Source organism: Oncorhynchus masou, chromosome 32 (genome assembly GCF_036934945.1).
Source record: "Oncorhynchus masou masou isolate Uvic2021 chromosome 32, UVic_Omas_1.1, whole genome shotgun sequence".
Classification (NCBI taxonomy): Eukaryota; Metazoa; Chordata; class Actinopteri; order Salmoniformes; family Salmonidae; genus Oncorhynchus; species Oncorhynchus masou.
Window position 1 is genome coordinate 14,553,284 of NC_088243.1, and position 25,650 is coordinate 14,578,933.

General features: G+C 43.1%; 1 protein-coding gene across 2 annotated transcripts in view; it reads left to right on the plus strand.

Moving 5' to 3' along the window:
• The window catches only part of LOC135525622 (uncharacterized), a 64,431-nt gene that overhangs the window by 25,439 nt on the left and 13,342 nt on the right, over window positions 1-25,650 (plus strand). For both annotated transcript variants that reach the window (XM_064953351.1, XM_064953352.1), the window contains exon 2: window positions 11,564-11,625. In XM_064953351.1, the coding sequence (XP_064809423.1) occupies window positions 11,564-11,625 (62 nt within the window). The remainder of the gene's footprint in view (window positions 1-11,563; window positions 11,626-25,650) is intronic.

Consider the following 25,650-nt stretch of genomic DNA (forward strand, 5'->3'; position numbering starts at 1 on the left):
GGAATCCAGTATCCGATGGACGGTATAAGCCGGCTGGCCTCCAATGACACGAGGCGGAGGGGGAGGTCTGTCTGCCGGGACAAGGGGAGAAAAAACAACAGGTTTTAACAATGAAATGTGAAATGTGGGATTAATCTTAAGGGATCTGGGTAAGTGTAGGCGATAAGAAACTGGGTTAACTCTCCTGGCAACCTTGAAGGGACCGATGTATTTTTGGGACAGCTTGCGAGACTCCACCCGTAGAGGTAAGTCTCTTGTGGAGAGCCAGACTCTCTGGCCGGGGCGCAGGGTAGGCCCGGGACGGCGACGTCTGTTGGCTTGTTGTTGGTACCTCTGTGAGGAATGCATAAGATTAAGACGGGTCTTCCTCCACATAAGCCGACAGCGTCTGACGAACTTCAAGGCTGAAGGCACTCTGACTTCTGCCTCCTGGTCCGGGAACAATGGAGGAGCATAGCCAAACTGACACTCGTGCGGGGACATACCAGTGGAGGAGGAGCGCAAGGTGTTGTGCGCGTATTCGGCCCAAACAATAAAGGATGACCATGTGGACGGGTTGTCACGAGTCATACATCGGAGGGTGGTTTCCAGCTCTTGATTCATCCTCTCTGTTTGGCCGTTGGACTCCGGATGGTACCCTGAAGATAGACTGGCAGAAGCCCCCATGAGTTGGCAGAAGGCCTTCCAAAACCTTGAGGCGAACTGGGGACCTCTGTCAGAAACCATATCTTGAGGAATGCCGAAGACTCGGAACACATGATTAATTACCAACTCAGCCGTTTCCTTGGCAGAAGGTAACTTAGTCAGAGGGACGAACCTGGCCGCCTTTGAAAACCTGTCGATTATGACTAGGATAGTAGTATTGCCATGGGATGGAGGAAGTCCGGTAATAAAGTCCAATGAGATATGGGACCAGGGTCTGTGGGGAACAGGTAAAGGGTGAAGGAGTCCTTGAGGGCGGAGGTGAGAAGATTTGCCCTGGCAGCACACGGGACAGGCATTGACGAAAGTGGCAACGTCTTCTCTTATGGTAGGCCACCAGAACTTACGCTGGATGAACTCCAAGGTGCGACCTACGCCCGGATGACAGGTGAGGCGAGAGGAGTGCCCCCACAGAAGGACCTGAGTCCTCACTGCCTTGGGGACAAACAACCGATTGGCAGGACCTCCTTTCGGGTCCGGTTCGCTAGCTTGAGCACGTCTCACGGTATCCTCAACTTGCCACGAGACCGGAGCCACAATCTTAGCAGCAGGAAGGACAGGCATGTCCGTGTCATCTCGAATGGCAGGAGCGTAGACTCGGGACAGGGCATCCGGTTTGAGATTCTTCGACCCGGGCCGATAGGTGAGGATAAACTGGAATCGATTGAAGAAAAGAGACCATCTAGCTTGTCTAGAGTTCAACCGCTTCGCCTGCTGGATATACTCCAGATTTTTGTGGTCCGTAAGCACTTGAAACGGGTGAGAAGCCCCCTCGAGCCAGTGTCTCCATTCCTTCAATGCCATCTTAACCGCTGGGAGTTCACGATCCCCCACATCGTAGTTCCTCTCAGTCGGGGTAAGCCGGTGTGAGAAGAAAGCGCACGGATGAAGCTTCTTGTCTTCACCCCTCTGAGACAGGACAGCTCCAACACCAACCTCTGATGCGTCTACCTCCACCACAAATGGTTCATCCGTAGTCGGTAGTATCAGGATGGGAGCAGAGAGAACGCGCTGCTTGAGTCCTTGGAAGGCCGTCTCAGCTTCTCTTCCCCACAAAAACCTTGCATTGCCACCCTTGGTTGAAGCTGAGAGAGGGGCTGCCACCAAGCTGAAGTTCTTGATGAACTTGCGGTAAAAGTTTGTGAAGCCCAGGAAACGCTGAACTTCCTTAACGGATTTGGGGGTGGGCCAACCCGCTACCGCCCCTACCTTCCTGGGGTCCATTTGGACTCGACCGGGTTCCACTACAAATCCCAGGAATTGTACTCGGGATGAATGGAATTCACATTTTTCCGGCTTAACGTACAGATGGCTGTCCAGGAGGCGTTTGAGTAATTCTCTGACATGCTTAGTGTGTTCTTGAAGGGAGCTCGAAAAGATGAGGATGTCATCCAAGTAAACGAACACAAATATGTTAAGCATATCCCTAAGCACATCGTTTATGAGCGCTTGGAACACCGCTGGGGCGTTGGTCAGGCCGAAGGGCATCACCAAGTATTCATAGTGACCAGTAGGCGTGTTGAAAGCGGTCTTCCACTCGTCACCAGGTCTGATCCGCACAAGATGGTATGCGTTCCGCAGGTCAAGCTTAGTGAAAACAACTGCTTCCTGGAGCAGCTCGAAGGCTGTGGCCATAAGGGGTAGCGGGTAACGGTTACGGACGGTTATGGCATTGAGTCCCCGGTAGTCGATGCAAGGACGTAATCCACCGTCTTTCTTGGCCACAAAGAAAAACCCTGCTCCCGCCGGGAGGTGGATGGACGCATGAGGCCTGCTTCCAGAGCGTCCTTGATGTAGGTATCCATAGCAGCTCGTTCGGGTGGAGATAGGGAAAAGATCCGACCCCTGGGGGGCAAGTGCCCGGAAACAGGTCGATGGGGCAATCGTAAGGTCTATGGGGTGGTAGCATGGTGGCCCTCTGTGCTAAACACCAGTTTGAGGTCATGGTAACACTCGGGAACTCGGGTCAGGTCGATGGATTCTAAAGACTCGGGAGTAGAACTCGGGAATTCTGGAAAATACAAGTAGCTTGGCACGTAGGACCCCACTGCTTGATAGTGCCCACAGACCAGTCGATGTGAGGGTTATGGCTGTGAAGCCAGGGGTATCCAAGGACGAGAGGGAACTCGGAACAGGAGATCAAATGAAAGTTCATCAATTCCTGGTGTTGTGAAACTGAAAGTCGCAAGGAGGTAGTGACATGAGTGACAAGTCCAGATCCCAAAGGGCTTCCATCCAATGTAGTGACCCTCATGGGTTCACTTAGAAGTTCAGAGGGAACGCCATTCTCCTTCGCCCAGACACCATCCATGAAGTTACCTGCGGCTCCAGAGTCTACCATGGCTTGAAGGTGAAGCTTGTGGTTGTCCCAGGAGAGGGTGACTGGAATGAGCAGACAGGAGTTGGACGGATGGGAGGAGGTTATGTTTCCCGTTACAGTTCCCCCGGTCTGTACGGGACAGAGCGTTTCCCTGGAGCCCGGGACACGTGGAACGGAAATGGCCCGGTTTGCCGCAATATAGACAGCGTCGCTCCTCATCCGGCGGTCTCTCTCAGCCTGGGAGATGCGTCCAATCTGCATGGGTTCCGATGGAGCCAGCGAGGATAAAGGTGGGGACTCGGAGCTGGGACTGATAGGGGCTAGAGGTCTACGGTTGAGTTCTCTCTCTCTCAGACGCTGGTCAATGCGTGAGGCCAACTTGATCAGGGACTCGAGATTGTCCGGTGGTTCCCGAGTGGCCAGTTCATCTTGGATAGTGTCGGAAAGGCCTTTCAGAAAGCACACCGTGAGCGCCTCGTTGTTCCAGCCACTTGCTGCTGCCACCGTGCGGAACTGGATGGCATAGTCCGAGTCAGGAGCTGTTTGCCTGAGTCAGAACCACTGCTTGGGCCTTGAAACACTCGTTTGAATTCCTCAGCAAAGGCAGAGTAGCTGGCACAGCAGGAACTATGGGCATCCCACACAGCAGTAGCCCAGGCCAGGGCTTTTTCCGACAGCAGGGTGATGATATAAGCGATCTTAGACCGGTCGGTGGGAAACGACGAGGGTTGTAGCTCAAAGGAGAGAGAACATTGGGTGAGAAACCCTTTACAAGCACTTGGATCACCTGAGAACCGTTGGGGAGGTGGAAGACGAGGTTCAGCCAGGGGGTTAACTGCCATGGGTACGTGAATCTGAGGTACTGGGACGGGAACTGTTGCCGGGGTAAGACGATCAGATATTTGCTTAATGGAAGTCAGCATCTCCGACAGAAGATGAGAATGTCTAGCCATTAAGGCCTCTTGCTGAACCAGGGCGGCTTCGTGGCGTTGGACAGTCTCCTGGTGGTGGGACAGCATGGCAAAAAGGTCCTGGGAACTGGCTGCCTCTGGGTTCATTTTTGGCTCTGTGTTTCTGTCAGGACCCGGTTACGAACCTGGGTCTCCGGAGTGAGAAACAGTCACTTAACCAACTGAGCCACGAATAGTCAGCAGAACCCAGAAGATGAGGCAGACACAGCAGTACTTAAGACGGTGTATTTAATAAAGTAAAAAGGAGAAGTCCTTCAATACGAAAATGGCAAATCCAAAAGGTGGTAGGAATAGCACAAAAAAGCCTCAAGAGATACTCAAAAGCAAAAACAGAATTCCACAAGAGCATCCACCGGAATCGACAAGAATACACAGAACACTAGGGCTGGGTGCTAACATACAAACACAGAGCACAGAACTGAGGGAAACTAAGGGTTTAAATACAATCAGGGGAAAACGAGGCACAGGTGCAAATAATAATGGGGAACAAGGGAAAAAACATAAGGTCAAAAAGCACAATGGGGGCATCTAGTGACCAAAACCCGGAACAACCCTGGCCAAATCCTGACACATTGCTCGTGTTTCTCGGCCAAAGCAAGTCTCTTCTTCTTATTGGTGTGCTTTGGTAATGGTTTCTTTGCAGTAATTCCACCATGAAGGCCTGATTCATGCAGTCTCCTCTGAACAGTTGATATAGAGATGTGCCTGTTACTTGAACTCTGAAGCATTTATTTTGGCTGCAATTTCTGAGGCTGCAGCAGAGGTAACTCTGGGTCTTCCTTTCCTGTGGCGGTCCTCATGAGAGCCAGTTTCAACATAGCGCTTGATGGTTTTTGCAACTGCACTTGAAGAAACTTTCAAAGTTCTTGAAATTTTTCAGATTGACTGACCTTCATGTCTTAAAGTAATGATGGACTGTTGTTTCACTTTGCTTATTTGAGCTTTTCTTGCCATAATATAGACTTGGTCTTTTACCAAATAGGGCTATCTTCTCTATACCACCCCTACATTGTTACATCACAACTGATTGACACCTGTTAACTGAAATGCGTTCCAGGTGACTACCTCATGAAGCTGGTTGAGAGAATGACAAGAGTGTGCAAAGCTGTCATCAAGGCAAAGGGTGGCTACTTTGAAGAATCTCAAATATAAAATATATTTTTATTTGATTTAAACTTGTTTGGTTACTATATGATTCAATATGTGTTATTACATAGTTTTGATGTCTTCAATATTATTCTACAATGTAGAAAATAGTAAAAATAAAGAAAAACCCTTGAATGAATAGGTGTGTCCAAACTTTTGACTGGTACTGTATGGCAAGAGCCTAGGGCCGAAATGTCCCTCTTTGTTTTGAAACTTTGTATCAATAAATCTTTTTTTTATTAAATGGAGAATGTCTCATCTCAACTTCTGATGTATCATTCGATTATTTAAGGGAGCACCTCTTCTCCAGCTGTTCGAACACAAAACCCCTTTTTTCCTTGCCAACTACCTATCTAATTTATTTATATGATAATATAGGATTATTAGATTACAATCATGACATTTGCTCTGCCGCTGCAGACATTGAGGCTTCAGTTTCTCCTCGATATTGGATTAACCTGATAAATCCTAACAATAGAAAGAGTATCTATGGTAACAGCAGTATTATCTAATAAGATATGAGCTGCCTCCAAAACTAACAATAGCCCGGATAAGATGAGGGTAGATAGAGTGCATAGAGAATTTCTTGTCAAACTGTACATGTTGACACATGGACATTCATAGTGAACAACAGTGAGCTTGAATTTGACATACCAGACAGACGAGAGGTACTGGTTCTCGATTGCGAACCAAATGGCATACTATTCAATACATAATGCACTACTTGTGACCAGACTCCTATGGGCTCTGTTGAAAGTGTGTACACTATATAGGAAATAGGGGGCCATTTGGGATGCCTTAGTTCCACACAAAGAATGACCTCATCCCTTCTTCAGGACCCCGTCTTTCAAAGATAATTCATAAAAATCCAAATAACTTCACAGATCTTCATTGTAAAGGGTTTTAACACTGTCTCCCATGCGTGTTCTATGAACCATAAACAATTAATGAACATGCACCTGTGGATCGATCATTAAGACACTAACAGCTTACAGACGGTAGGCAATTAAGGTCACAGTTATGAAAACTTAGGACACTAAAGAGGCCTTTCTACTGACTCTGAAAAACACCAAAAGAAAGATGCCCAGGGTCCCTGCTCATCTGCGTGAACATGCCTTAGGCATGCTGCAAGGAGGCATGAGGACTGCAGATAGGGCAATAAATTGCAATGTCCATACTGAGACACCTAAGACAGCGCTACAGGGAGACAAGACAGACAGCTGAGTGGAAGACCACGTGTAACCACACTTGCACAGGATCGGTACTTCTGAAAATCACACCTGCAGGACAGGAACAGGATGGCAACAACAACTTCCTGAGTTACACCAGGAACGCACAATCTCTCTATCAGTGCTCAGACTGTCCGTTATAGGCTGAGAGAGGCTGGACTGAGAGCTGGCCTGTTTTAAGGCAAGTCCTCACCAGCACAAACCCACCATCGCTGGACCAGACAGGACTGGCAAAAAGTGCTCTTCACTGACGAGTCGCGGTTTTGTCTCACCAGGGGTGATGGTTGGATACATTTATTGTCAAAGGAATGAAAGGAATGAGTGTTACACCGACGCCTGTACTCTGGAGCGGGATCCATTTGGAGGTGGAGGGTCTGTCATAGTCTGGGGCGGTGTGTCACAGCATCATCCGACTGAGCTTGTTGTCATTGCAGGCAATCTCAACGCTGTGCGTTACAGGGAAGACATCCTCCTCCCTCATGCGATACCCTTCCTGCAGGATCATCCTGACATGACCCTCCAGCATGACAATGCCACCAGCCGTACTGCTCGTTCTGTGCATGATTTCCTGCAAGACAGGAATGTCAGTGTTCTGCCATGGCCAGCGAAGAGCCCGGATCTCAATCCCATTGAGAACGTCTGGGACCTGTTGGATCGGAGGGTGAGGGCTAGGGCCATTCCCCCCAGAAACGTCCAGGAACTTGCAGGTGCCTTGGTGGAAGAGTGGGGTAACATCTCACATCAGAACTGGCAAATCTGGTGCAGTCCATGAAGAGGAGATGCACTGCAGTACTTAATGCAGCTGGTGGCCACACCAGATACTGACTGTTACTTTTGATTTTGACCCACCCCTTTGTTCAGGGACACATTATTCCATTTCTGTTAGTCACATGTGTGCGGAACTTGTTCAGTTTATGTCTCAGTTGTTGAATCTTGTTATGTTCATACAAATATTTACACATGTAAAGTTTGCTGAAAATAAATGCAGTTGATAGTGAGAGGATGTTTCTTTTTTTTGCTGAGTTTATAACATACTAATCAGGGGAAATGGGAACCAGGTGTGTGTAATCAGACAAGACAGTCCGGGGTTGATGATAATGAATCCAGTTCAGTGAAGCCAAGAAGGCCGGTGACGTCGACCTCCGGAACTGGTGAACAGAATGAGCAGCAGTACCGGGGGATCTGTGACAATAGAGTATGTATTCACTGTGATCTGACCATCTGAGAAGGAGAAAGGGAAAACCAGAACAGCACTGAACTAAACTAGTGCCTGTCTTTGGATTAAGGTCAGGGTGTTTCAGAGCTAGTATCTTATCACACAGACAGTATGACCCCCTTCCCATTCCCATACTAGAATGGGGACTGTTGTAAAGAGAGTATGACCCCCCTCCCCCTTCCCATACTAGAATGGGGACTGTTGTAAAGACAGTATGACCCCCTCCCCCTTCCCATACTAGAATGGGGACTGTTGTAAAGAGAGTATGACCCCTTCCCATACTAGAATGGGGACTGTTGTAAAGACAGTATGACCCCCTCCCCCTTCCCATACTAGAATGGGGACTGTTGTAAAGACAGTATGACCCCCCTCCCCCTTCCCATACTAGAATGGGGACTGTTGTAAAGACAGTATGACCCCCTCCCCCTTCCCATACTAGAATGGGGACTGTTGTAAAGACAGTATGACCCCCTCCCCCTTCCCATACTAGAATGGGGACTGTTGTAAAGACAGTATGAACCCCCTCCCCCTTCCCATACTAGAATGGGGACTGTTGTGAAGACAGTATGACCCCCTCCCCCTTCCCATACTAGAATGGGGACTGTTGTAAAGACAGTATGACCCCCTCCCCCTTCCCATACTAGAATGGGGACTGTTGTAAAGAGAGTATGACCCCTTCCCATACTAGAATGGGGACTGTTGTAAAGACAGTATGACCCCCTCCCCCTTCCCATACTAGATTGGGGACTGTTGTAAAGACAGTATGACCCCCCTCCCCCTTCCCATACTAGAATGGGGACTGTTGTAAAGACAGTATGACCCCCCTCCCCCTTCCCATACTAGAATGGGGACTGTTGTGAAGACAGTATGACCCCTTCCCATACTAGAATGGGGACTGTTGTAAAGAGAGTATGACCCCCTCCTCCTTCCCATACTAGAATGGGGACTGTTGTAAAGAGAGTATGACCCCTTCCCATACTAGAATGGGGACTGTTGTAAAGAGAGTATGACCCCTTCCCCCTTCCCATACTAGAATGGGGACTGTTGTAAAGAGAGTATGACCCCTTCCCCCTTCCCATACTAGAATGGGGACTGTTGTAAAGACAGTATGACCCCCTCCCATACTAGAACGGGGACTGTTGTGAAGACAGTATGACCCCTTCCCATACTAGAATGGGGACTGTTGTGAAGAGAGTATGACCCCTTCCCCCTTCCCATACTAGAATGGGGACTGTTGTAAAGAGAGTATGACCCCTTCCCCCTTCCCATACTAGAATGGGGACTGTTGTAAAGATAGTATGACCCCTCCCCCTTCCCATACTAGATTGGGGACTGTTGTAAAGAGAGTATGACCCCTTCCCATACTAGAATGGGGGCTATTGTAAAGACAGTAGGAATCAGTAGGGATCTGAGTTAGACATATCGCTGTGACACAGAGAGAGAGAGAGAGAGAGAGATAGAGAGAGAGAGACCGTGAGAGATCGTGAGAGACAGTGAGAGAGGTAGACCGTGAGATACCATGAGAGAGAGCACGAGAGAGGAAGACCGTGGGATACCGTGAGAGACAGTGAGAGAGGTAGACCGTGAGATACCGTGAGAAAGAGCACGAGGGAGGAAGACCGTGAGATACCGTGAGAGAGACAGCGTGAGAGACTGTGAGAGAGAGGAAAAGAGGCTGGATCCTTCTTTTCCATGTATCTCTGGTTGCCAAAACGTTAGGTGTCATTCCCTGGAATCAGACTGATGTTGCCCACTTAGTTTTTTGGACGGAACAATAAACGAATGGCCTAGTTAGAAGATCTAGGTGCACAGTCACACATCCTTTAAATCACCACCAGCGTACAATGATACACATTCACAGCCACACACGCACGCATGCACGCATGCACGCACACACACGCACGCACACACACACGCACGCACGCACGCACGCACACACACACACACACACAGACACACACACACACACACACACACACACACACACACACACACACACACACACACACACACACACACACACACACTCTAACTGAGGTATTCGAGTGGGTCCAGAAGCAGCGTGACATAATATTTCATAATACCGCCAAACATAAACACTACAATAAGGCTCTCTGCAGAGGGCCTTCCTTTTTGGCCCAGAGTATGTTATTCCTAGAGCGGAGCAGTGTTTTGGATCATGTACCTGGAAAATTAGATCAACAGTGAGTTATGGATGGCCATGGTTATTAAATGTTTTATTTCACTAGCCTGTCATGACATGGGTGTTTTCTCACAGTGGCTAATTGACACAAATCACTGCCCTCATCAGAGAGGAGGTGTACATAATGTACTGTGTATTACTGTGAATAACAGTGTATCACAGTGTCACACAAGCAGCTGAACAAGTATCAATTACACAGCACTTTATCTATGAGCTCAACATGTTCTTAGGCTATGAGCTCATTATGTTCTTAGGCTATGAGCTCATCATGTTCTTAGGCTATGAGCTCGACATGTTCTTAGGCTATGAGCTCATCATGTTCTTAGGCTATGAGCTCATCATGTTCTTAGGCTATGAGCTCATCATGTTCTTAGGCTATGAGCTCATCATGTTCTTAGGCTATGAGCTCATCATGTTCTTAGGCTATGAGCTCATCATGTTCTTAGGCTATGAGCAAAGAGGATACAATATAATAAAACAGTCTGATAGAATGTAAACATCAGTTTATGATGATTAATAGTCTTATACGCTTAGTGTGACTCTACAAACAGAAATACATGAAGAGCTCAGTGTTAATTACTAAGCTTTCTTATGTAATCTCCTGGGGGTTCTTTCCTCCTGCCTGCGACCGATTCTCTTTCCCAGAGCAAGAGCAGGAGCCTGCATTTACTGCAGTGTGACTGTGTGTGTGTGTGACTGTGTGTGTGTGTCTCCCCTTCTCTCTGTTCCTGCATGTCTCTGTCTGAAAGTGTGTGTGTTGTGTCACTGAGTGTGTCTATGTGTGTGTGTGTGTGTGTGTGTGTGTGTGTGTGTGTGTGTGTGTGTGTGTGTGTGTGTGTGTGTGTGTGTGTGTGTGTGTGTGTGTGTGTGTGTGTGTGTGTGTGTGTGTGTGTGTGTGTGTGTGTGTGTGTGTGTATAGTGCATGTCTCTATAATGAAGGGGCCATTTCCCAGCGTTCCACCTCTCCCAGTGCCAGCAACCAGACGGAAACCAGCCAACAACCGGCCGCAAACCAGCCAGCAACCTTAAAGACACAAAGAGCCTGGCTGGTCTGGGGCTTGGCGACAGCTTGGAGCACTCAGCTGTGACAGAGAGTGAGAGAGAGTAGAGAGAGTGTGTGGGGGGGAGCAGAGGCTTAGAGTGAGGCCTACTCAGGGTCCAGTGATAGCAGCAGAAGGAACCGTGTCTAAAATCCAGATGAAACTTTGTTTGGAGATTAGGACCAGCAGTACTCTGGGTCAGCTGCTTATGTTTGGCTCAATGCAGTGAAGTCGTGAAAGAGCTCTTACTTGTGTGAACAAATGCCTATTTTTACAACAAACTCACACCAGAAGAAGGAAGAGATCACTCCATGTGAGAATTGCCTGGTGGCTGGCCAGGGAAAATGAGGTTGTCATAAATGGTATTTTGGGAATGAAAAAGGATGATTTCATTGGCTGCTGGCAATTTTTGGTTTGTTGATATAGCACATTATTCTAGCCTGGGTCAGTCTGTTTCTGCTCTCTATAACTCCTTACGGAGTTGTGTTTGGCTTGACAATGGCAGTGGAGTAGGCAGGAGCACGGACAGATCTGGGACCAGGTCCCAGTCAAAAGTAGTGCACGATAAAGGGAATAGGGTGCCATTTGGGACGCAGTGTAGTCTAGCAGTAGAGGCTGTTGTCTTACATGAGTCGTCAGTATTGATGCTGCAAGTCTCTTCTCTTTATTCCCATCTTTAATCCACAGACACCATGTTCACTTCTTCCTCTGCGTTTCTGTTGTTTTTCTATTTCAGTTGAAAGAGAGGTCGTTCAGAAGAGGACCTTCACACGATGGATGAATCTGCATTTGGAGAAGGTAAGTCAGTCTACAGATCAGGATTTGGATCAATTGCATTTCAATTGAAACGGAAATTTCCTACAATGCTTCTTTGTGAGAAATAATTGGAATTGGAATTTCGGGTTAACTTCCTGAATTGACTGAATTGAAATGGAATTGACCCCAACCCTGCTACATGTAAAATAACCCTAGGTTAATTAAGGAAATAGTCTGCATACTCCAGTTTGTGGTGAGATAAACTTAATTTTAGGGATTTCTCTTTCAACAACAACAAAATCCCTATAATTAAGTACAGTGCCTTGCGAAAGTATTCGGCCCCCTTGAACTTTGCGACCTTTTGCCACATTTCAGGCTTCAAACATAAAGATATAAAACTGTATTTTTTTGTGAAGAATCAACAACAAGTGGGACACAATCATGAAGTGGAACGACATTTATTGGATATTTCAAACTTTTTTAACAAATCAAAAACTGAAAAATTGGGCGTGCAAAATTATTCAGCCCCTTTACTTTCAGTGCAGCAAACTCTCTCCAGAAGTTCAGTGAGGATCTCTGAATGATCCAATGTTGACCTAAATGACTAATGATGATAAATACAATCCACCTGTGTGTAATCAAGTCTCCGTATAAATGCACCTGCACTGTGATAGTCTCAGAGGTCCGTTAAAAGCGCAGAGAGCATCATGAAGAACAAGGAACACACCAGGCAGGTCCGAGATACTGTTGTGAAGAAGTTTAAAGCCGGATTTGGATACAAAAAGATTTCCCAAGCTTTAAACATCTCAAGGAGCACTGTGCAAGCGATAATATTGAAATGGAAGGAGTATCAGACCACTGCAAATCTACCAAGACCTGGCCGTCCCTCTAAACTTTCAGCTCATACAAGGAGAAGACTGATCAGAGATGCAGCCAAGAGGCCCATGATCACTCTGGATGAACTGCAGAGATCTACAGATGAGGTGGGAGACTCTGTCCATAGGACAACAATCAGTCATATATTGCACAAATCTGGCCTTTATGGAAGAGTGGCAAGAAGAAAGCCATTTCTTAAAGATATCCATAAAAAGTGTTGTTTAAAGTTTGCCACAAGCCACCTGGGAGACACACCAAACATGTGGAAGAAGGTGCTCTGGTCAGATGAAACCAAAATTGAACTTTTTGGCAACAATGCAAAACGTTATGTTTGGCATAAAAGCAACACAGCGCATCACCCTGACCACACCATCCCCACTGTCAAACATGGTGGTGGCAGCATCATGGTTTGGGCCTGCTTTTCTTCAGCAGGAACAGGAAAGATGGTTAAAATTGATGGGATGGATGGATGGAGCCAAATACAGGACCATTCTGGAAGAATCCTGATGGAGTCTGCAAAAGACCTGAGACTGGGACGGAGATTTGTCTTCCAACAAGACAATGATCCAAAACATGAAGCAAAATCTACAATGGAATGGTTCAAAAATAAACATATCCAAGTGTTAGAATGGCCAAGTCAAAGTCCAGACCTGAATCCAATCGAGAATCTGTGGAAAGAACTGAAAACTGCTGTTCACAAATGCTCTCCATCCAACCTCACTGAGCTCGAGCTGTTTTGCAAGGAGGAATGGGAAAAAATGGCAGTCTCTCGATGTGCAAAACTGATAGAGACATACCCCAAGCGACTTACAGCTGTAATCGCAGCAAAAGGTGGCGCTACAAAGTATTAACTTAAGGGGGCTGAATAATTTTGCACGCCCAATTTTTCAGTTTTTGATTTGTTAAAAAAGTTTGAAATATCCAATAAATGTCGTTCCACTTCATGATTGTGTCCCACTTGTTGTTGATTCTTCACAAAAAAATACAGTTTTATATCTTTATGTTTGAAGCCTGAAATGTGGCAAAAGGTCGCAAAGTTCAAGGGGGCCGAATACTTTCGCAAGGCACTGTATATCTCACCACAAACTGGAGTACACAGACTAATTCCTGAACCTAGGGTTATTTAAGGTGTCAGAAGCACCTCATTTGTATTTTACTGCCTTCTCTCTGACAACACTTTGAGTCTATCCCTCACACAAACAAATAGTTGTTGCCTCTCCCTCTGTTGTATAAATGATAGATAGACAACATAACAAATGAATTAGTCAGTAAATGCTAATCTGATAGAACGTGTAGATGCTATCTGTCTGTAATAGAGTGGATTTACTTCCCCCTAATGCTGTACAGGTGGTACTGTGGCTGCATCTCAAAATGGCAACCTTTTCCTTATATAGGGTCCATAGGGCTCTGGTCAAAAGTAGGGTACTATAAAGGGAATAGGGTGCCGCAGACATCAGTCATCAGACATCAGTCATCATACATCATACATCAGACATCAGTCATCAGACATCAGTCATCATACATCATACATCAGACATCAGACATCAGTCATCATACATCATACATCATACATCAGACATCAGTCATCAGACATCAGTCATCATACATCATACATCAGACATCAGACATCAGACATCAGTCATCAGACATCAGTCATCATACATCAGTCATCAGACATCATACATCAGACATCAGACATCAGTCATCATACATCATACATCATACATCAGACATCAGACATCAGTCATCATACATCATACATCATACATCAGACATCAGACATCAGTCATCAGACATCAGACATCAGTCATCATACATCAGTCGTCATACATCAGTCATCATACATCATACATCAGACATCAGACATCAGTCATCAGACATCAGTCATCAGACATCAGTCATCATACATCAGTCATCAGACATCATACATCAGACATCAGACATCAGTCATCATACATCATACATCATACATCAGACATCAGACATCAGTCATCATACATCATACATCATACATCAGACATCAGACATCAGTCATCAGACATCAGACATCAGTCATCATACATCAGTCGTCATACATCAGTCATCATACATCATACATCAGACATCAGTCATCAGACATCAGTCATCATACATCAGTCATCAGACATCAGTCATCATACATCATACATCATACATTGGACATCAGTCATCATACATCAGACATCAGACATCATACGTCAGACATCAGTCATCAGACATCAGTCATCAGACATCAGTCATCAGACATCAGTCATCATACATCAGACATCAGACATCAGTCATCATACATCATACATCAGACATCAGTCATCAAACATCAGTCATCAGTCATCAGACATCAGTCATCAGACATCAGTCATCATACATCATACATCAGACATCAGACATCAGTCATCATACATCAGACATCAGTCATCAAACATCAGACATCAGTCATCAGTCATCATACATCAGACATCAGTCATCATACATCATACATCAGTCATCAGACATCAGTCATCATACATCATACATCAGACATCAGTCATCAGACATCAGTCATCATACATCATACATCAGACATCAGACATCAGTCATCATACATCATACATCAGACATCAGACATCAGTCATCAGACATCAGTCATCATACATCAGACATCATACATCAGACATCAGACATCAGTCATCAAACATCAGTCATCATACATCATACATCATACATCAGTCATCATACATCATACATCAGTCATCAGTCATCATACATCATACATCAGACATCAGTCATCATACATCAGACATCAGACATCAGTCATCAAACATCAGTCATCATACATCATACATCAGACATCAGACATCAGTCATCATACATCAGTCATCAGTCATCAGACATCATACATCAGACATCAGTCATCATACATCATACATCAGACATCAGACATCAGTCATCAGACATCAGTCATCAAACATCAGTCATCATACATCATACATCAGTCATCAGACATCAGTCATCAGTCATCATACATCAGACATCAGTCATCAGACATCAGTCATCAAACATCAGTCATCATACATCAGACATCAGTCATCAAACATCAGTCATCATACATCATACATCAGACATCAGTCATCAGACATCATACACCAGACATCAGTCATCAGACATCAGTCATCAAACATCAGTCATCAGACATCAGTCATCAGACATCAGTCATCAGACATCAGTCATCATACATCATACATCAGACATCAGACATCAGACATCAAACATCAGTCATCATACATCAGACATCATACGTCAGACATCAGACATCAGTCATCAAACATCAGACATCAGTCATCAGACATCAGTCATCAGACATCAGTCATCATACATCATACATCAGACATCAGTCATCATACATCAGACATCAGTCATCAGACATCAGTCATCAGACATCAGTCATCATACATCATACATCATACATCAGACATCAGACATCAGTCATCAGACATCATACATCAGACATCAGACATCGGTCATCAGACATCAGTCATCAGACATCAGTCATCAGACATCAGTCATCATACATCAGTCATCATACATCATACATCAGTCATCAGTCATCATACATCATACATCAGACATCAGACATCAGACATCAGACATCAGTCATCAGTCATCATACATCAGACATCAGACATCAGTCATCATACATCATACATCATACATCAGACATCAGACATCAGTCATCAGGCATCAGTCATCATACATCATACATCAGACATCAGACCTCAGTCATCAAACATCAGTCATCATACATCATACATCATACATCAGACATCAGACATCAGTCATCAGTCATCATACATCATACATCATACATCAGACATCAGTCATCATACATCAGACATCAGACATCAGTCATCAAACATCAGTCATCATACATCATACATCATACATCAGACATCATACATCATACATCAGTCATCAAACATCAGTCATCATACATCATACATCAGACATCAGTCATCAGACATCAGTCATCAGTCATCATACATCAGACATCAGTCATCAGACATCAGTCATCAAACATCAGTCATCATACATCAGACATCAGACATCAGTCATCAAACATCAGTCATCAGACATCAGTCATCAGACATCAGTCATCAGACATCAGTCATCAAACATCAGACATCAGTCATCAGACATCAGTCATCAGAAATCAGTCATCATACATCATACATCAGACATCAGACATCAGTCATCATACATCATACATCAGTCATCAGTCATCAGACATCATACATCAGACATCAGTCATCATACATCATACATCAGACATCAGACATCAGTCATCAAACATCAGTCATCATACATCATACATCATACATCAGACATCAGTCATCAGACATCAGTCATCAGTCATCATACATCAGACATCAGTCATCAGACATCAGTCATCAAACATCAGTCATCATACATCAGACATCAGTCATCAAACATCAGTCATCATACATCATACATCAGACATCAGTCATCAGACATCATACACCAGACATCAGTCATCAGACATCAGTCATCAAACATCAGTCATCAGACATCAGTCATCAGACATCAGTCATCAGACATCAGTCATCATACATCATACATCAGACATCAGACATCAGACATCAAACATCAGTCATCATACATCAGACATCAGACATCATACGTCAGACATCAGACATCAGTCATCAAACATCAGACATCAGTCATCAGACATCAGTCATCAGACATCAGTCATCATACATCATACATCAGACATCAGACATCAGTCATCATACATCAGACATCAGTCATCAGACATCAGTCATCATACATCATACATCATACATCAGACATCAGACATCAGTCATCAGACATCATACATCAGACATCAGACATCGGTCATCAGACATCAGTCATCAGACATCAGTCATCAGACATCAGTCATCATACATCAGTCATCATACATCATACATCAGTCATCAGTCATCATACATCATACATCAGACATCAGACATCAGTCATCATACATCAGACATCAGACATCAGACATCAGACATCAGTCATCAGTCATCATACATCAGACATCAGACATCAGTCATCATACATCATACATCAGACATCAGTCATCAGACATCATACATCAGACATCAGACATCAGTCATCATACATCATACATCAGACATCAGACATCAGTCATCAAACATCAGTCATCATACATCATACATCAGACATCAGTCATCAGACATCAGTCATCATACATCAGACATCAGTCATCAGACATCAGTCATCAAACATCAGTCATCATACATCAGACATCAGTCATCAAACATCATACATCATACATCAGACATCAGACATCAGTCATCATACATCAGACATCAGTCATCAGACATCAGTCATCATACATCATACATCATACATCAGACATCAGACATCAGTCATCAGACATCATACATCAGACATCAGACATCGGTCATCAGACATCAGTCATCAGACATCAGTCATCAGACATCAGTCATCATACATCAGTCATCATACATCAGTCATCAGTCATCATACATCATACATCAGACATCAGACATCAGTCATCATACATCAGACATCAGACATCAGTCATCAGTCATCATACATCAGACATCAGACATCAGTCATCATACATCATACATCAGACATCAGTCATCAGACATCAGACATCAGACATCAGTCATCATACATCATACATCAGACATCAGACATCAGTCATCAAACATCAGTCATCATACATCATACATCATACATCAGACATCAGTCATCAGACATCAGTCATCAGTCATCATACATCAGACATCAGTCATCAGACATCAGTCATCAAACATCAGTCATCATACATCAGACATCAGTCATCAAACATCAGTCATCATACATCATACATCAGACATCAGTCATCAGACATCATACACCAGACATCAGTCATCAGACATCAGTCATCAAACATCAGTCATCAGACATCAGTCATCAGACATCAGTCATCAGACATCAGTCATCATACATCATACATCAGACATCAGACATCAGACATCAAACATCAGTCATCATACATCAGACATCATACGTCAGACATCAGACATCAGTCATCAAACATCAGACATCAGTCATCAGACATCAGTCATCAGACATCAGTCATCATACATCATACATCAGACATCAGACATCAGTCATCATACATCAGACATCAGTCATCAGACATCAGTCATCAGACATCAGTCATCATACATCATACATCATACATCAGACATCAGACATCAGTCATCAGACATCATACATCAGACATCAGACATCGGTCATCAGACATCAGTCATCAGACATCAGTCATCAGACATCAGTCATCATACATCAGTCATCATACATCATACATCAGTCATCAGTCATCATACATCATACATCAGACATCAGACATCAGTCATCATACATCATACATCAGACATCAGACATCAGACATCAGACATCAGTCATCAGTCATCATACATCAGACATCAGTCATCATACATCATACATCATACATCAGACATCAGACATCAGTCATCAGGCATCAGTCATCATACATCATACATCAGACATCAGACCTCAGTCATCAAACATCAGTCATCATACATCATACATCATACATCAGACATCAGACATCAGTCATCAGTCATCATACATCATACATCATACATCAGACATCAGTCATCATACATCAGACATCAGACATCAGTCATCAAACATCAGTCATCATACATCATACATCATACATCAGACATCATACATCATACATCAGTCATCAAACATCAGTCATCATACATCATACATCAGACATCAGTCATCAGACATCAGTCATCAGTCATCATACATCAGACATCAGTCATCAGACATCAGTCATCAAACATCAGTCATCATACATCAGACATCAGACATCAGTCATCAAACATCAGTCATCAGACATCAGTCATCAGACATCAGTCATCAGACATCAGTCATCAAACATCAGACATCAGTCATCAGACATCAGTCATCAGAAATCAGTCATCATACATCATACATCAGACATCAGACATCAGTCATCATACATCATACATCAGTCATCAGTCATCAGACATCATACATCAGACATCAGACATCAGTCATCATACATCATACATCAGACATCAGACATCAGTCATCAAACATCAGTCATCATACATCATACATCATACATCAGACATCAGTCATCAGACATCAGTCATCAGTCATCATACATCAGACATCAGTCATCAGACATCAGTCATCAAACATCAGTCATCATACATCAGACATCAGTCATCAAACATCAGTCATCATACATCATACATCAGACATCAGTCATCAGACATCATACACCAGACATCAGTCATCAGACATCAGTCATCAAACATCAGTCATCAGACATCAGTCATCAGACATCAGTCATCAGACATCAGTCATCATACATCATACATCAGACATCAGACATCAGACATCAAACATCAGTCATCATACATCAGACATCAGACATCATACGCCAGACATCAGACATCAGTCATCAAACATCAGACATCAGTCATCAGACATCAGTCATCAGACATCAGTCATCATACATCATACATCAGACATCAGACATCAGTCATCATACATCAGACATCAGTCATCAGACATCAGTCATCATACATCATACATCATACATCAGACATCAGACATCAGTCATCAGACATCATACATCAGACATCAGACATCGGTCATCAGACATCAGTCATCAGACATCAGTCATCAGACATCAGTCATCATACATCAGTCATCATACATCATACATCAGTCATCAGTCATCATACATCATACATCAGACATCAGTCATCATACATCAGACATCAGACATCAGACATCAGACATCAGTCATCAGTCATCATACATCAGACATCAGACATCAGTCATCATACATCATACATCAGACATCAGTCATCAGACATCATACATCAGACATCAGACATCAGTCATCATACATCATACATCAGACATCAGACATCAGTCATCAAACATCAGTCATCATACATCATACATCATACATCAGACATCAGTCATCAGTCATCATACATCAGACATCAGACATCAGTCATCATACATCATACATCAGACATCAGTCATCAGACATCATACATCAGACATCAGACATCAGTCATCATACATCATACATCAGACATCAGACATCAGTCATCAAACATCAGTCATCATACATCATACATCAGACATCAGTCATCAGACATCAGTCATCATACATCAGACATCAGTCATCAGACATCAGTCATCAAACATCAGTCATCATACATCAGACATCAGTCATCAAACATCATACATCATACATCAGACATCAGACATCAGTCATCATACATCAGACATCAGTCATCAGACATCAGTCATCATACATCATACATCATACATCAGACATCAGACATCAGTCATCAGACATCATACATCAGACATCAGACATCGGTCATCAGACATCAGTCATCAGACATCAGTCATCAGACATCAGTCATCATACATCAGTCATCATACATCAGTCATCAGTCATCATACATCATACATCAGACATCAGACATCAGTCATCATACATCAGACATCAGACATCAGACATCAGTCATCAGTCATCATACATCAGACATCAGACATCAGTCATCATACATCATACATCAGACATCAGTCATCAGACATCAGACATCAGACATCAGTCATCATACATCATACATCAGACATCAGACATCAGTCATCAAACATCAGTCATCATACATCATACATCATACATCAGACATCAGTCATCAGACATCAGTCATCAGTCATCATACATCAGACATCAGTCATCAGACATCAGTCATCAAACATCAGTCATCATACATCAGACATCAGTCATCAAACATCAGTCATCATACATCATACATCAGACATCAGTCATCAGACATCATACACCAGACATCAGTCATCAGACATCAGTCATCAAACATCAGTCATCAGACATCAGTCATCAGACATCAGTCATCAGACATCAGTCATCATACATCATACATCAGACATCAGACATCAGACATCAAACATCAGTCATCATACATCAGACATCATACGTCAGACATCAGACATCAGTCATCAAACATCAGACATCAGTCATCAGACATCAGTCATCAGACATCAGTCATCATACATCATACATCAGACATCAGACATCAGTCATCATACATCAGACATCAGTCATCAGACATCAGTCATCAGACATCAGTCATCATACATCATACATCATACATCAGACATCAGACATCAGTCATCAGACATCATACATCAGACATCAGACATCGGTCATCAGACATCAGTCATCAGACATCAGTCATCAGACATCAGTCATCATACATCAGTCATCATACATCATACATCAGTCATCAGTCATCATACATCATACATCAGACATCAGACATCAGTCATCATACATCATACATCAGACATCAGACATCAGACATCAGACATCAGTCATCAGTCATCATACATCAGACATCAGACATCAGTCATCATACATCATACATCATACATCAGACATCAGACATCAGTCATCAGGCATCAGTCATCATACATCATACATCAGACATCAGACCTCAGTCATCAAACATCAGTCATCATACATCATACATCATACATCAGACATCAGACATCAGTCATCAGTCATCATACATCATACATCATACATCAGACATCAGTCATCATACATCAGACATCAGACATCAGTCATCAAACATCAGTCATCATACATCATACATCATACATCAGACATCATACATCATACATCAGTCATCAAACATCAGTCATCATACATCATACATCAGACATCAGTCATCAGACATCAGTCATCAGTCATCATACATCAGACATCAGTCATCAGACATCAGTCATCAAACATCAGTCATCATACATCAGACATCAGACATCAGTCATCAAACATCAGTCATCAGACATCAGTCATCAGACATCAGTCATCAGACATCAGTCATCAAACATCAGACATCAGTCATCAGACATCAGTCATCAGAAATCAGTCATCATACATCATACATCAGACATCAGACATCAGTCATCATACATCATACATCAGTCATCAGTCATCAGACATCATACATCAGACATCAGTCATCATACATCATACATCAGACATCAGACATCAGTCATCAAACATCAGTCATCATACATCATACATCATACATCAGACATCAGTCATCAGACATCAGTCATCAGTCATCATACATCAGACATCAGTCATCAGACATCAGTCATCAAACATCAGTCATCATACATCAGACATCAGTCATCAAACATCAGTCATCATACATCATACATCAGACATCAGTCATCAGACATCATACACCAGACATCAGTCATCAGACATCAGTCATCAAACATCAGTCATCAGACATCAGTCATCAGACATCAGTCATCAGACATCAGTCATCATACATCATACATCAGACATCAGACATCAGACATCAAACATCAGTCATCATACATCAGACATCAGACATCATACGCCAGACATCAGACATCAGTCATCAAACATCAGACATCAGTCATCAGACATCAGTCATCAGACATCAGTCATCATACATCATACATCAGACATCAGACATCAGTCATCATACATCAGACATCAGTCATCAGACATCAGTCATCATACATCATACATCATACATCAGACATCAGACATCAGTCATCAGACATCATACATCAGACATCAGACATCGGTCATCAGACATCAGTCATCAGACATCAGTCATCAGACATCAGTCATCATACATCAGTCATCATACATCATACATCAGTCATCAGTCATCATACATCATACATCAGACATCAGTCATCATACATCAGACATCAGACATCAGACATCAGACATCAGTCATCAGTCATCATACATCAGACATCAGACATCAGTCATCATACATCATACATCAGACATCAGTCATCAGACATCATACATCAGACATCAGACATCAGTCATCATACATCATACATCAGACATCAGACATCAGTCATCAAACATCAGTCATCATACATCATACATCATACATCAGACATCAGTCATCAGACATCAGTCATCAGTCATCATACATCAGACATCAGTCATCAGACATCAGTCATCAAACATCAGTCATCATACATCAGACATCAGTCATCAAACATCATACATCATACATCAGACATCAGACATCAGTCATCATACATCAGACATCAGTCATCAGACATCAGTCATCATACATCATACATCATACATCAGACATCAGACATCAGTCATCAGACATCATACATCAGACATCAGACATCGGTCATCAGACATCAGTCATCAGACATCAGTCATCAGACATCAGTCATCATACATCAGTCATCATACATCATACATCAGTCATCAGTCATCATACATCATACATCAGACATCAGACATCAGTCATCATACATCAGACATCAGACATCAGACATCAGACATCAGTCATCAGTCATCATACATCAGACATCAGACATCAGTCATCATACATCATACATCAGACATCAGTCATCAGACATCAGACATCAGACATCAGTCATCATACATCATACATCAGACATCAGACATCAGACATCAGTCATCAAACATCAGTCATCATACATCATACATCATACATCAGACATCAGTCATCAGACATCAGTCATCATACATCAGACATCAGTCATCAGACATCAGTCATCAAACATCAGTCATCATACATCAGACATCAGTCATCAAACATCAGTCATCAAACATCATACATCAGACATCAGTCATCAGACATCATACACCAGACATCAGTCATCAGACATCAGTCATCAAACATCAGTCATCAGACATCAGTCATCAGACATCAGTCATCAGACATCAGTCATCATACATCATACATCAGACATCAGACATCAAACATCAGTCATCATACATCAGACATCAGACATCATACGTCAGACATCAGACATCAGTCATCAAACATCAGACATCAGTCATCAGACATCAGTCATCAGACATCAGTCATCATACATCATACATCAGACATCAGACATCAGTCATCATACATCAGACATCAGTCATCAGACATCAGTCATCATACATCATACATCATACATCAGACATCAGACATCAGTCATCAGACATCATACATCAGACATCAGACATCGGTCATCAGACATCAGTCATCAGACATCAGACATCAGTCATCATACATCAGTCATCATACATCATACATCAGTCATCAGTCATCATACATCATACATCAGACATCAGACATCAGTCATCATACATCAGACATCAGACATCAGACATCAGTCATCAGTCATCATACATCAGACATCAGACATCAGTCATCATACATCATACATCATACATCAGACATCAGACATCAGTCATCAGGCATCAGTCATCATACATCATACATCAGACATCAGACCTCAGTCATCAAACATCAGTCATCATACATCATACATCATACATCAGACATCAGTCATCAGTCATCATACATCATACATCATACATCAGACATCAGTCATCATACATCATACATCAGACATCAGACATCAGTCATCAAACATCAGTCATCATACATCATACATCATACATCAGACATCATACATCATACATCAGTCATCAAACATCAGTCATCATACATCATACATCATACATCAGACATCAGTCATCAGACATCAGTCATCAGTCATCAGTCATCATACATCAGACATCAGTCATCAGACATCAGTCATCAAACATCAGTCATCATACATCAGACATCAGTCATCAAACATCAGTCATCAGACATCAGTCATCAGACATCAGTCATCAGACATCAGTCATCAAACATCAGACATCAGTCATCAGACATCAGTCATCAGAAATCAGTCATCATACATCTTACATCAGACATCAGACATCAGTCATCATACATCATACATCATACATCAGACATCAGTCATCAGACATCAGTCATCATACATCATACATCAGACATCAGACATCAGTCATCAAACATCAGTCATCATACATCATACATCAGTCATCAGTCATCATACATCAGACATCAGTCATCAGTCATCAGACATCAAACATCAGACATCAGTCATCAGACATCATACATCATATATCAGACATCAGAC